General features: G+C 40.1%; 1 protein-coding gene across 1 annotated transcript in view; it reads right to left on the bottom strand.

Moving 5' to 3' along the window:
- fgf11b (fibroblast growth factor 11b) overlaps positions 1 to 15,545 on the bottom strand; it is a 40,278-nt gene extending 24,733 nt beyond the window's left edge. The window contains exon 1 of the mRNA XM_022210152.2: positions 14,511 to 15,545. Coding sequence (XP_022065844.1) covers positions 14,511 to 14,703 — 193 coding nt within the window. The 5' untranslated portion in view covers positions 14,704 to 15,545. The remainder of the gene's footprint in view (positions 1 to 14,510) is intronic.
- Positions 15,546 to 15,946: the final 401 nt, after the last annotated feature.

The following is a 15,946-nucleotide window of genomic DNA, read 5'->3' as shown; positions in this document are numbered from 1 at the left end:
TGGTACCTCTCTAGTAATACATCTCAGTATTTCACCCAACATGAAAATTCCATGTGGGGAAAATTAGTGCGACAAATAGTGATAATTCTTTATCAGTTTTCACATTTGTGCCACACTGTCTTTCTATCCAAGATCGGAAAGCATTAAGAGGTGTACGTTATTAGTCTGAAAGACACATTTAAAATGCTTATTTTATCAGACAACAGAAGTTTGTTACAATTTGTAGAAAAAGATTGAATTTGATTAATCCATTAGCAAAATGTATTAGTTTAGTCATTCTTTAAAGCTTTCTTTATTTTTGAGAGACTGTTGTCTCAAATTTGAAAAGCAAGGGGAGAAGACAGAAAAGAAAAGAACAGTATGCTGACAGAGAAAAGGTGTAACCACACTTGGTTAAATAAAAACATTAAAAATCCTGTTTAGGGAAGATGATTTGTTAAATAAATAATTTGACTGTAAATTAAGATAAAGTAATTTAACAAACCATATACCTTGTAAATGAGATGGCTTTTAATGATAAATTTCAATTAAGGTAATGTTTACTGATTGTGAATTCCACTAATTGATTGTCCATCTTGGGGCTTTAACTGTAGATAAATCAGTGTTTTACATACATCCACTGAAGTGAATCTTGTACTGTTCTTCTGGGAAACCTTGAGTCTTGGCATTCATGTGGATAGTACTTTGACATATCACCAGCCACACCTTGTGCACCCTGCCACACCTCAAAAACTGCTCAGGAACAGCTTCAGGAACACAACAAAGGTGTTGATGTAGCCTGCAACCTAGAAGACCCAAAGGATCCACTGCCAGACACCACAGGATGTCCCCAGTCCGTGGTCCACTGTCTCAGAGCTGTTCTGGCAGCATTAGGGGTAACTACATGATATTAAGCAAGAGGCTTTATTGCTATGGCTGATTGGTGTACATGTACATTACTGACACTGTGTGAGAATTTTGGTCTTCTGAGAGGTTGAAAATGGAACCATGAATCAAAACAGCCTTGTTTTTCTGGAAAAGGAGAAAATGCATTTTACAGTGAGTTTTGGCTAAAAAAGGAGCAGGCTGACATAGAAAGCATGGTGTAAAATGAAACTTGTTTTCATTTTAGGAAAATGGAGACTTCACATGAGCCCTCACTCCCTAACTCGTGCCAAATTTTCTCAGATTTTCTGTAATCGAAAGTGATGACTTATTTACAAAAACGTCTCTCTTGAGCCAATGGGAACTGCTCATAATGGTCATAAATCTTCCCGTATGTATCCTTTATGCTGTGAGTTCTCCAGGGTGGAGGTGCAGCCCTGTTCTGTAGTTACAAGAACAGCAGGGACAGCACCTTATCTTTCAGGGTGAACACACCTACGTCTGCTTTGCAGAGCTTTAACTAAATATGCCAGAAACACAACGTGCAGCCTCCACTGTCCTGGGTATTTCCCGTGGAGAGGAGGTGTGTGTGTGTGTGTGAGAGACTACATTCATCACTCCTGGGACACGTGTGGGCTTGAGTGACAGAAAACATTTGCTGATCCAGGTCAGTAGAGTGTGGGTCAGAGGGAGCTCCCTGTCTGTTTATGTACATCAGCACACAGATGTTGTCAGCGCACGCGACAAACATGTTGACTCATCAGCAGGCCCATTTCCAAGTGACCTCTCCACACGAGGGGAAATATGACTTGCAGTTGACAAGCAGGAAAGTGAGTGTGTAGAAACAGTGCCTCATGGGATGTGACTTTAATAGATCCTGTATATGCACTGTACTGTAAGTCTTACACTCTTTCATCCGACACTGACAATTAGCAAATGCTCAAAAATGCATGCGTGCAAATGTAAATACAACCCTTGGCCCACATTTGCTGCACAAATACGATGATTTTATGAGCCGACTGTTATTTTGTCTAGTTCTATTTCTGTTGGGAATAAATGTAACGACATTAAATTTATGGTTTACAGACACAGAGATGAAGTGATTATTAAGTAAGTGCTAAGTTTTGGAAAAGCATGTGAGATCATAGTCATGAGAGCATTTTGCTTATTAAATTGAGTTTGCCTCTAATCCCTGCAGAAACCGCTGCGAGGCTTACACAGGGATGCCCCTCATCAATTTACATTCATCGCTGGTAATAATTTTGAAAATCACCTGGGGGAGAATGGAGCCTAGCCCTACAGTACAACCATTCACACAGCAATTATGTGTGTCTCTGTATAAATGAGGTCAGTGCACATAAGAACCCAAGGTAATCACTTCATGCATCGCAGATGCCATCAAGGACACTTAAACCATTCGCTGCTATGTAATTGCTCTGAAAAATAAGCAGTGGTTGAGGTTTATCGCTAATCAGCATAGTGTATGGCTCGGTGTTGGTTATCATTACACTAATGTATTTATCTGGCTTGATTTGAGCTCAGTATGTCGCTGGCCGATCTCCCTGCAGCCGAGCTCCTCTTGATAAGGTTGGAGGTAATTACTGGGGCCTGCTTCACTGAGCAGCCAAGGGCATTTCTTCTGCTTCTGCTTTGACCCAACCAAACAACAGGGGTTTTCCTTGGCTGGTATGTTCAGGACTCCCTGTCTCTACCATTCCTTCTCATCAGCCTCTTTTTCACTTTAAGCTGCTCACTCTATACTCTCCCTCCCTTCTCTATATGTACGTATGCATGCATGTAGTGTTTGGAACTGCACCACACATTCCAAAAAAGGAGTCTGTCTCTTGTGTAGTGTTTGATTTTGCCTCTAATAAAAGGAGAACACAGTTCCTCCTTTTTTTTTTCCTTTTCTAAACTGGGCCATGAGCTCTACAGTGCTGCTAGTAATTATCAACCTTGTGGGAAGATAGAGGGGGAGAGAAGAAGATGAGCAAGGGAGGAATGCAGTCACAAAAGCTAGCTCACAACTCGGAGGCAAGACCGAGGAATGTGCGACATTTGTCCAGAAATAAAAGAGGGAAGGACAGCAAGAGCATGAGAGGGCAGTGATGGAGCGATACGAAGATGCACAATGTGACAAGCGTGAGAGGGAAGGAGAGGAGATGGGGGAAGAAATATTGAGAAAGGATCTTGTAGAGGGTGTTGAAGAGGGATGGCAGGACAGGGGCGAGGTTAAAGAAAGACTGGGAATGAATGAGGTGTATCGCATCACCTGCAACTTCAACACTGGCCTCTTAATTTGAATTCAAGGCTTCATAAATCATTTCACGTGACAGTGGCAGCAGTTCACAGGAGTGAGGCAGAGTCATAGGTGCTTATTAATGGTGCTGACAAGAGCATGTCAAATATGAGCGGGAGCAAATAAGAATCGCACTGCTTCCCTGACACATTCAATATTCATGTATGTGCTTCATTACCGTCGTGACAGGAACATATCAGTGACAGTTAATGTGCTCAGCTCAGGGGATTTAGAGTGACATGGGGCAGCACCCTACCGCGGACTCACAGCTTTATCTGCCACATTACAGCACCAAATTCAATTTCTTCAGTTGGAAATCCTTTTGCTCAATTCTGCCTTCACATGAGCTACACAGAAAAACACAGAAGCAGGGGAGCACGACCGCCGAGCCTCGCACCTCACCTATCCTTTTCTCCCATGGACCCTACAGCAAGAACACAAATAGGCACTTTAATATATGCAGAACAAACAAAGACAAACATCCTCTGCACTCCCACAGGGGTCCAGACCTCTGTCAGAATGTGTGATGATCACACCAGTGAACACACAACAAAGCTACGCAACATGGTGATGGACAAGAAAAGATTTAGATTTGGAACTTGCATTGATTTACTTGCAGAAGCACTTCGATGTAGTCCGTACACGCTGCGCTTTTCCCACACAGAAGAAGAAGAAAACTATGAGCAGAGGCGCTTAAGGGCAGCTTCTCACTGGAGGAGGGAATCCATTGTAGATTTTCAGCCCGACATTGTGTGAGATTAAGTTTAGCTGACACAGTTTCGATGCATATATAGCTGCGTTTGAATAGAAACGTACAGATACAGATATAAACACAAGCACACAGGCACGTAAATATTCGTAAACAAATGAATGTACTGTATATCTGTGCATGCCATTGAGGAATGCACAAACTAGATGCTTCACTAAACACTGTAGGACTACAGGAAAATCATTTAAAAAGGCGACGAAAACAAAATAAATACTATGTTTTTTCCTCCACAGAAATGTCATGACTTAGCATAACTTAAGGTGTTAATATTCTTCTTTTGTCTTCACTGTTCTTTGTTTCATTCAGGAGCAAATTCCTGAACTGTATCTTCTCAACCACTCAGGAAATGGTGCAAAATTCCCCTTCGATGTCGTCTCAGGGGCAATAATTGCAAAATAAGAAAACCCATGTGTTTGTTTAAATAGAAAGCACATGCAATATTCTGATTGAAAATATGAGCTATGTGTTTTGCTGGTTGTAATGCATTTGTCTGAGCCAGTTGTGGATTCTGTGCATAGCATTGGGAATATGTTAATAACCTACGTGGTATTTTAGAAATCATCTAACATTTCCTGAAGTGGGCTGTTGTTTTTTTTTTCTTCTTAGTTGGAGGCAGTGTGACCAAACGCTGCATCTCTATGTTTGGATTTTGTCTTAAAATGGCAAATGACAAGATTTGCTTTAACATTATGAAGTAAATGTTGATAGCGCAGTGCAAAAGCTGTGGAATAGTAATAGTATCCACATATCCTTTGGTTCCCTGTAAGCCCGGCTTTCACTTTGCATTTCCGTCAGCCACTGGGTCTGAAATCTCTTGGAAAAATGAAGGCTTGATTAGCAGAAAAAAGAATGAATTGTATGCCATGAAATTGTGTCTGTAAGTAAAAGAGTAAAGAGGAAAAAAAGGTGAACAGAAACTGAGATAAAAGAGTGAACCTAGGGCAGGTATTCACTAAATGGAGAGAGCTGGGGCTGCCACTAATCACTGTTTTTTAGTAGAGTAATCCATAGACTGCTTTATTGATTAATCAATCAATCTAGCCGTTTTCCTCTGAAAAAATGACTGTTGCTCTAAGTTAATTTTATTTTGACCAGCTGAACATTACTGAAAAATTCAGCAGAGTTTGAAATATAAACAAAGATTTAGACCTACAAAATATAGTCAGAAACTGTAGGGTTAAACTGGCAACTCCAACATAGTAAAAATACTTACAAATCTAGCTTTATCTGTATAGATACAGATAAAGAAAGAGAGAAAAATCAGGAAACAATTACACAAGAAAGATGTATAATTATTCTGTGACTTGGGTAGTAGGTTAAAATTCTGTAAACAAAAAAAAAACAACAACTATTGAATTCACAGCACAGCAGTTGGCCCAACTCATGTATATGGTGAGTTTGCCAGATAATGTAGTTCCAAAATTAGGAGAACAATTTAATACTTCCTCTTTTGTCTCACAACAGAAACAGAAGAATGTGTAAATGAAAACTGCTTTTAATTTTGCTGTGTTAAAATACAGTATATGTGAGCTCAGAGAGCAAGAGAGAAGCAAACAAATGTAACAAGTCTTGGCGCTGAACAGCATCTTATGTGTTTTCTCTTAAGATGGACTGTGTTCTATAGCAGTTTTCCATGTTTGTGGCTGAGCTGCTTTTGTCACTCTTGCCTACCAAACAACACTTACAAATGCTGTAGAAACCTCACAGCAAGTTGAAGGTTTACTGGTCCTCACGTTCTCATGAAGAGCGTTATGTGACAACAGAAAAGCTGGTGCCTGTTTATTTGGACTGGACAGTACATGAATGACAAGAGGAGTTTGAAATGCAGACATAAATATCCTCCCTCGTCAGGAATTAGCCAGACTCTACCAGTTTGAACACGGCCATGTGGGCTTTTATTCTAGCAATTCATAAAATGTAGCAATTAGATTTTATCAATTACTGCTTTATGCAAATATATCTTTTAGGTTTCCAATCAGCACGCTCTCTGATTCCCTTTCACTGTGTCTCCCATTTATGACCCTCTTCCTCTCACATTACATTTCCCTCTCCTTGTCTTCTCATCATTTCCTCTATAGGTGTCGTCCATCCTCACTGTCTTTCTCTTGTTAGAGATAAATTCGATCTACCCTTGTCAGCTTTAATCAAAGCACCCACGGATTCAATTTAGGAGTTATGTGTGGGAGGTTAAGGTGATATCTCCAGGAGGACAGGAAACAAAAGGGTGCTCTTTGTGCACACATCCCTCCACCCCCCTCACTTTGAATGAGACTTAAGGCCATTATCAACAGGCTCTCTGCAGCTGAATATGTTTACCCCAGCTAACATCTACACTCTGACTGCAGTAATACTCACACAAATAAAAGAACCTGATCCCCTCATGTCCACTGATTTTACTTGCTCAGACTTCAGATCAACCTTCAAAATGCTAATAAATACATATCGAGATCTCAGAATGTGCAGCGAGTTGGTTTTCCTTAATACACTCTCAAAGATTAAAGGTCAAACACATGTGCTTCATGTTAGACAAAATTTAATGAACTATATCGTCTACTTCTACATGTGTACAGCCGCATCCCATCCTCGTAAACACCATTTGGTACCACTAATTTTAGATCCCCTTGCGTAAAGCTAAGGTTATTCAAAGCTGAAAATCCTCAAACTTTGGTCGGATGACATCAACAGCAATCAACCACTAATCTTCTGTTTGTGCCATCCAGATGTTGTTGTTCGAAATCGTCTCTGATTTTGATGAACTCTGGTCTTGTTACTTCAATTCTGATAAGAGTGAATCAGATTAGCTGTCTGACCAGAAACCAGAATTAAGTTCTTTTGTCTGTGTTTGGTAAGCGCTTTTACTGAAGCTTTTACTTGACTGACTGGGCTTGCTGAGAGACAGATTTCTTAACGTCTTCAGCACGCTTAGAGTGCTTTTTATAGCTTTGCAACAGTTTGTCATTGTGTCTCCTAGAAATTAGATTTATGTCCTGCTAGTTTGCACAGCTGTTTAATTGTTCAAAACTCCATTGTTCGCAACAAAAAAAAATGTTTTTAGGACCTTTAACCCAATCACACAAGGGAGTCAGTTTGTGAACCAGGGTCTCTAATGCCACAGTCCTTTATTTCCTAAACCAACTCTTCAGATAATCCGTGTGGCACGAGAATGTAACATTTCTTGCTGTCAAAAATACACCAACTGCAACTGGCATAACAGTTTAGCAGCATATAAGCATAAGCCTCTTTTATACAGCCTGTTCGAGGAAGGCATGTTGTACTGTTAGTCTGCCTTGAAGTTTTGTATGAAACACAGAAATGGAAAGGGTTGTCATTGTTGTTTTGTTATTGAGCTGGTAGCAGAGCTTAAATGGACCCAAATTTATGACCTTGACACTATACCTATCCTTACACTTCGATAGCTACACAGAAAATTGCTAAGTACTTCATGTAATAATGAAAGACTGGGAAAAAAATAATGTATTTTTTTTTAAATAAAAAAAAAAAACCTAAAACATTTTACCTACGTCAATGCAAGGCAGTGAAGAATGTGAAAATACTCCATGAAAGAAATGGAATAAGTTATTGTATTATGGCATGTTTATATAGCTTCATATCAGATCGACTCTGTTGGTCTGCATAGCTAAAATAGCTTTTACTGACCAACTTTGGTGTCCGTAGGTTTGGCCCTGAGGGTCGGTTGTTTAAGCGAAACAGTGCCGCATTTCCTTTAATGTGTCTGCTCTATGAACAATCTGTGGATCATCTTGGATGTTTTTGTCACCAATGAAATTGTGGTGATCACATAAGAGGCAAAAAGTGATTGTCACACCCACTATGCCTGCAGAGAGTGGAAGCAGAACGCTGCACAAACACTGCTCTTTTCATGGCAGGACAGGGATATGACACTTTTTTTAACATGCTATGTGTTTGACTTACCTGTCGCAGGTTAAAAATCTCTTAAGAAGCAGTCGACAACTAACCTGCAAATAACGCTGCTCTCGTAAGTGGCTAGCAAAGGCACTTCAACACTCAGTTGACCTGCCATTATTGTTTTGAAAGAAACACCTTGCTTCAGGTATTCACATTTTTGATATGTTTGGTCCATGTCTGACTAAGAAGCCCATGCTCTTATGTTACATCTAAAATCAGACACTGTGGCATCATGGTGAACCTAATTGGTTCAGTGCAAACAAGTGAAGCAAGCATTATGTGGGGTCTCTTTAATGGCAGTAAAGCAGGTTCTCTGTTTAAAAAGGACTATTATTTCCACTTGACAGCATTGTTTATTTAAGCCTCTGTAAGCAGCACACCAGACTTGACCCACTCACCCGACTTCCACTAACTAGAAAATGTCAGCATTTATTAAAAGGGAAGGACAACGTTAAACATTCAATTAAGGTCCACCTACTTTGTAGACAGATTAATAAACAAGAGGATAACTGAAGGAAGCTGTTTTGCAGTGACACTTAATATCCAGCCCCACGGTTTCCCATCTCATCTTCTTCTCCACATGCTGCCTCTATGACGGGTTGATTCACACCTCTTTGCAGTCCCACTCACCTTCCCTGTAATCTCCACTGGTATCTCTCTCTACTTCTCTTCCTGTGTTTTTGATTACCTCTTTATCTGTGTCCACCCCCATCATTGCCGTCCACCTCCACCTTTTGATACAGTTTTCTCTGATATCAGTAATACCGTCACTTTTCTCTATAAGCTTGTGTTTACCTCCGCAGACTTCCCCTCCCTCTTTGTCTCTCTCTCTCTCTCTCTGACCCCTGTCACAGTCAGTAAAGTTCTGATGAGAAGCTACCTAACACTGCATTGTCTGATCAGGTGTTGTTGAGTAAGCGAGTTTGCGGCCCTGATCTCTTGGGGTCAGCTTAATGCTATCCTTTGCTGGATCTCTCCTTGTAACCCGGTCTGCTGCCCGCCAGCCGGGGCCTACATTTGTGCTCCAACCGTCGACTGGCCCCTCGGATGCTTACTCTTACAACATACTATTGTACTTCCATGCCAAACAGCACACTCAATGCTACAAGATGTCTAGCTCTGCACTATATTTGCATGCATTACTTTCTAATGACTCAGCTGATAGTGTTGCTATTTTTAATGGGTATTTGTATTTTTATGGTAATTCTTCTGTAAAGTCTAGGAACATTTTGCCCCTACCAAAGTCGAAATAGTTGCTTTAATGTTTCTCGCGCTAATTTGGAACGTGAACATCTGCGGTGTTTCTCTGTGGTTTTTTTTTTTTTTTTTTTTTTTTTTTGCACGTTTTACTTCAATGTACACACGTGAGTATGCTTGGACTGTGCTCACATGATCTAACTTAGAGAAAGGCACTAAAGGTGATACACAGGGGCAGGCAGTTCGATATCCCTCCCTTTTCAAGTCAGATTCCACCTTGAACAAACTAAGAGGAGGATTATTGATTAATCACTATACATTAATGAGTTGAATTGATCTGAAACGAGGGCAGCAGTGCAGATTACTGACAGTCGGAGAACCCCCACTTGAAAGGGTCTCTTATAGAGTAAGGAACTGCACAGGTTATGTAGAAAAGGGTGATGAAGAGGACAGAGGCAGGTAAAATCGGGTAAATGCGGTGGTGTGTCATGGGCGAATCTTGTCTGCAATTTGTGCCACGGGCATGTACAGACAACGGGGTTTATGTCCGTCCCCTATCGTTGTTGTAGCCGGCTGCTTTATGTGAGAGTAATAAATATAGCTTATGTGTGCTCGTGTGATGCTAATATGACATCTGAAACTCTCCTCCTTTTAAAAAACACAGCTGGCAGAGAATTTACAGACTCCTGTGATGGCTGTGTTGGACAGATGTCTAAATGTATTTCCTGGTATTAACCAATGGCGATGTACATGTTACAAAAGATAAGCACATGGAATGCATGTGGCGTACATGTGGAATATTAATCCCTAATCTTTAAGCCATTTTCAAAACCACAGAATTCAGAAAGCACGTATACATTATATATCTTCTCAAAATCTCTGTCTTTCACACGGCACTGTATAAAGGTCAAGGGATTTTCTTTCCCATCAATTTGAAACCGCTTTTGTTTTACTTTTCTTTAAAAGATGTATCAGGTTTTATTTTTTTCCCCTGTCAGTTGCAACATTACCACTAAATCCAGCAGGTTGTGTAAAAGCCTTTTTAGCTTTTTAGCTGTGTAAAAGCCGTCGCCATAGCCACCATGACATCCTTTATTGGTTTGCAGACTACCGTTTTAAACCTTTCATTTTCACATTTTGCTGTCACCTTTTTGCTCTTTTAAAACTGGTCATGATAAGTGAGGGGTAGATCTGACTGAGAATCAAAGGACCCTATGCACGGTGATATGGTGGTCAGTCATGCTGCCCTTAAACATGCCCTGCTTTATCATCTCTTTCACTGTCAGTAGGTTGATAATTTACAAAATGAACACCATGCTGTACTGAAGGAGATTCAGAACTAAAGAATGAGACCATAAACTTTTTGTAAAATGCTCACTGAGGTAACAGATCAAGCAGGACATAGGGTCATGTTCTTATAGATGTTTATTCAGTGAGACTTGTTTTTGCAGCTGGAGGATTCGCCTCCTGCTGGCTGTTAGAGTGTAGAATTAAGGCACTTCTGTACTGGCTTCGCTTTTTAGACCTGAAAGTTTGCGGTCTCCACAGGATGACTCATTATTGACATTAATGATCCCCAGACTTATCCTCCAGCGAAAACCCTTTATTGCATGTTAAAAAGTCCGAATAAGGCTACAGTAGATTCATAACTGACTGAGTTTACTGGTTATGTCTTATATTCTTGTCATCGATTACTGAAATTAACCTTATTATTTAAATCAGTTTCTAAGCAATCCAGGACTTAGTTTAATTGTGAATACATAAAATGTTATTGACTATAACAACGCAGTGTAACACTAAAATTTGTAATAGCTACGCCAGCTCCCAGTGTAAAATATATTAATTTTGCATAAATCCTATAAAATTGTACGATGTTGACATTTTTTTTGGCCCATTCTTTTCTGCTGTGCTGTGTCCATGTCATGTGACTTGCAAGTTTCATATCACTCTTCTTTTTTTGTATTATTTTTACATTTTCTTGCATTTTTACATGGGTCAGTTACATGAAGAGAATGAGGAACAAAGGAAACATCAGGTTATTTGAATTACACATTAAATCGCAAAATTACTTCATTAATAATTCAACAGTTGGCCTGGCAAAATAAGCCAGCAAGCTGAAATCGTTCACATGAAGTGACCTCTAGTGTTAATAATCTTTTCACAACAGACTTGAGTCTGAATGTTTTATATCAAAATAATACTCATACATGATCTACAAAATAGTGACTTGTTCACTGTAGCAAACGCAGTCCAACTGCTGTAAGCAACTGCTCAACTAGAACAGATGTCCACAAATGCTGTTATAGCAACTTCTCAGTCCAGTAAATCTGTCAGTATTTACTTCCGCCTCAAAAATGTAAATGTACTCAGAGAAGAGCGTCACCGACTCATCATCACTCCATCAATTCATCACTTTTGTTTGGTTGCTATTAGAAGCATGTAATCAGTTCCGAGTCCTGATGCTCCTGAATGTTAGCAGGGTTAGCTAGCTCTCTGCTAACAGACACCCAGTTCCTGACTTATACTGTTCTTTAAAAATTCTACTTTTCCATTAACATGACCCGTAGGTAGCTAGCTAAACTGGATAGGTACCAGATACCTTGATGCTGCAGAGTTCATCAACAAGACTGTCTCTGTTAGACAGCAGGTAGTTGTTTGTTTTCACAGACTGTCAGCAAACACACCTGTAACTCCATCTTATTAAACAAGGGGAAAGTGGTCCTATAGTACATCTACAATACATTTCCTGACATGCCTGCTTGCTGTCTTCTGCCCTATTGGTTAATATATTTTTATTTGGTTAAATTAGTAACCACAATTAAGCGATTAACAGTTAATAAGTAACAGACTTAATTAGAGGTGTGTTTGTAATGCAAGATTGAGGACATGCTATCAAGCCTGTTGGTCTGTCCACCAATTTGGTCCAACGCTATTAGATGATTAGATGGTGATTCCGCTTACTTTGATCAGTTACCAACAGCTCCAGTTTCAGTTTTTCCAATACTTTGGTTTATGAGCAAATATATACAAAACTAATGATATTCCCATCAGCCTCACATGTAATTTGTATTTCCCAATTAGCAAATATTAGCATGCTAACATGGTAAATTAGGTTGATAAAGCGGATACACAAGTGACCACTATGTCTACTAATTGAAAGCATGCCAGCATCATTATAAAGCATATTGTCATGCTAGAATTAGCCTAACAGAGCCACTGGCATGGCTGTAAACTCACGTTATTCTTCCTCTTATTTACCCTTCTATAGTTTGTGCTTTAATTTCATCTTGAGGCATAAATATGAAGCTCTTATTGAAAATTTGAGAACATGAACAAGCACTAGAACATACTTTACAAAGCTCTTTCTTTCTCTACACAACAAAGACATTTACAACTAGTGGAATTTAAATGTTCCTCTAGTATTGTAAACATCAAACAGCATTATACAGACCATTTAGCTCAAACAGCGAATGGGATATGTGAGGAAACTGGTGACATGTTCATGAAGCCATAGTGGTAACAACTGTCACTTGAGCCTCTTCATTCATGTCCATAATCAACCTCCCTGCCACTGCAGCGCTGAACATCTGGTAGCATTATGTAAACAACTTACTGCCAGTTTCATAAAAAGCAGGGATTGTCTCGGCTATAAGGAAGAGATCCAAAATAATGATCATAATACAGTTTTTTCTAGGAAATGCAGCTACAGTTATAGTTTGTTGTCATTGTTACGTCACATTTGCTGTCGAAAAAATTGTTGTGTAAGCAGTACAGACATGGTGGTTTATATACCCCTGAAATAGATGTGACTGGCAGAAAGCCATTTCACTTTTAATGACAGAAGGATTTAAATGTTTTGAGCCAGTTCAGAGAATTTGTATTATCAGACGATACCATAAATTCCACTGAAGAGGATGTAAGACTAAACACACGTACTCAATAAGCACTGCACTGTGTTATATCTACAGCACATCAGTCTTTTGGTGTACTTCAGATTTTCTGAATTGCACTGCTGTTTGAAGCATGGGAAACATATGTGAACAGAGGGGTGCAGACTGAAATGAAAGTCCTCATCAAGCACGAAGCTCTGCTCATCGCTCATCATTCTCATGCTCAATCTGCTTAGATGCAGTCTGAAACTCCGGGGGGGGGGGGGACACACACACTCACTCTAAATTCACAGTTTCTTCCCTAATCAGCCATGAAAGTATGTGGCCTCTTTATGAAGGATGTTTGTTCAGCGACATTTCTTTAATATGCATATTTTAACTTAGGCATACCACTCTTACTAATTGTGCATGAAAAAGGCAAAACATTCCTCAGTAATGAATTAAATTTAGCAGTCTAACACTCACGCCAAAGGAGAAAAGAGAATGTCAAAAACAGATGAAGAAATTATTTTGTTCTTGCTTCTTAATTAATGCGATGATGCATTTAGAAAAAAGCAAATATGAAAAAAAAATGTTAAAAGCTTTCTATTAAATGTTAAAATGCAGCAAGACATTGTATAATTTACAAATAATTTAATTTAATACACAATTTTCTTGCATGCTTTTCTGTTCCATTGGCGAGATGGTGAGAGATAAAGGCATTTTGGCACCACATCACATAAATCTTCATTCAGAACCTCATACTTGAAGTTGTGTTTTCAAAGAGCAAGTACATCAGAGAATCTGACAAAGCAGCACAGGAAACTGTGATGATGGCTTTTAACTAATTTCACAGTTTATTCTTGATACAGGTCTCCCATATTGTATATTTGGGTATACAAAAGCTCCACTGTGTGTGTGACAAGTCATTTTACTTTTTCATTGACACTGCAATTTATGCTGTTTTTACCATGCAAAGATGAGTGCATTGGCTAGCAGTGGTCAGTGCATCAAACAGGTGAAGCTGCAGGAGGCATCTGCTCTGAAAAAGACCTGCTAGCATGACAATATTAGTTTTAATGAGCTACGATGGCAGCAAATATTAATTTGATAGGTTTTAGCTGTGAATCATAAATGGTATTTCTGGATAAAAAGCAGGTGCCGTGCTGGGTGATGTCTTGGTTCTAATGGAAATGTATTTTGATACAGTGTTAATCTGCTGTTTCAAATACCCTGTTGTTTGCACAGGAGATAAAAGAGAACAGAGTAACATGAAAAAGCACTCAACAGCTTTTTGATCGACTAAATAAACCCGTGGGACTCTTTCAAATTGAAAGTAGAGAAATTGACTCTATACTGAAGTAAAATGCACTGATTCTGAAAGCTGGACATTATGACTACAAGCTGAATTATTCAATTTTATGTTGTAGAATAATCCTCTTTAATTAAATATAAGATATCATTTGCTCCAATTTAAATTTTTTACATAAACTAGGAATTCAGGTTTGGTTCTTGACAAAATATCCCAAAATAAGAGCAGGAAAAAGAGCAAGCAGAAAAGATGAAAACGATAGCAGTGACTCACCTGGTCTTTTGTCGTTTCGACCTTTTCGACCCCCGCATAGTCGCACTTTAGAGATCAGAACCAGGATCTGTTTCTGGCACAGGGACTTGTTGCTCTTAGGACAGGGCTTGCGCTTGTTGGCTACCGGTCGGTTGGCTTGGTCGTCCTTGACCGCCCGTTTCTGTCTAATGAGAGAGCTGGCGAGAGCTGCCATCTTCCCCCCCTCTCACCTTTGGGAGGGGGGTGTCTTTCTGCCTAGTACCCCCTTTGCTGGTTTGACTTTTGCTTCCCTTAAAAACTAGAGTAGGACGGACGTTTTAGAGAAGCCCCCACAGGGGAGATCAAGCGTCTAAGTGGGTTAACAGGGAAGAGTTTAGTTTGAGGGTTCCCTTGGAGAGGCAAGAACTGGAAGAGATGCAAGTTCACCTGCAGTCCAACGTAAAGCCTCCACGCTGACCAAAAAACAAAAATCTGACACTAGCAGAACGCACAAAAAAGTGTCATAGTCACATTTTCAGATGTAAACTAAAACCAATGAATGACTTTGGAAAAGGTAAAGATGGAGACATATCTCTACCCCTCTTCCCCACTCATATTTCACTCCAAAATATGCCTTAGCGGCCAAGTTCTAGATATTATGCTGAAAAATTAACTAACCTACGTTAAATAGACAATACCAAAGAGAAGGAGCTCAAATTATTTTACATATAAAAACACTTTTACTGAAGTAAAGTGAGGTCATTTTGAATGCTAGGAAGCTCTTAAAAGCACAAGAAAAATCAAACTGTTTGTCACCATTTGTGCAGTCCACGGAGGTCCAACTTTGCCTCCCATTTAAACGTGGCAGCGTGGAATAATGAGCTGAGAGTCCGAGCGGTAATCCAGCCGACTTAAATCCAGAGGTAGAACAGCAGGCGGGACATTGACGGTCTTTGTCGGAATGAAGCCGGGAACAGAGCGGAGACATGGACACAGACAGACAGAGATTCCTCTTCTGCCTCCAATGGCACGCTCCTTTCCCACAGTCCTCCCCGAACCCCCACACCCTCCTCCTCCTCTTCTCCCTCCTCCCCCTCCTCCTCCTCCTCCTCCTCCGCCTCCTCCCATCCAAAGTCAGCGAGTGGTTGTGAGAGTATGTGTGTGTGAATTCCAGCAGCCACCATCAGTAGAGGTGACATTCATGAGAGAGAGAGAGAGAGAGAGAGAGAGGGAGAGAGAGAAGGGGGAGAGAGCAAAAAAAAAGGAGTGAGGGAGGGGGGAGATAGAGGCTGTGATGTGTGAGAATGAGCTTGGCTAGGAAAAGGAAGGGAAACGTGGGGGAGAGACGGGTAACAGCCACTTCACAGAGGCTGCAATTTTGTTATTTTACAGAAACGTCTCCCTAAAAAAGCCTCAATCATTTTGACTGCCCTACTGAAACAGAGAGGCAGTGCGGGATGGGGGTGGTGGTGGTGGTG

The sequence above is a fragment of the Acanthochromis polyacanthus genome, chromosome 17, assembly GCF_021347895.1.
Source record: "Acanthochromis polyacanthus isolate Apoly-LR-REF ecotype Palm Island chromosome 17, KAUST_Apoly_ChrSc, whole genome shotgun sequence".
Classification (NCBI taxonomy): domain Eukaryota; kingdom Metazoa; phylum Chordata; class Actinopteri; family Pomacentridae; genus Acanthochromis; species Acanthochromis polyacanthus.
The sequence above is the reverse complement of the archived record's forward strand: the minus strand, read 5'-3'. Positions and strand labels throughout refer to the sequence as shown.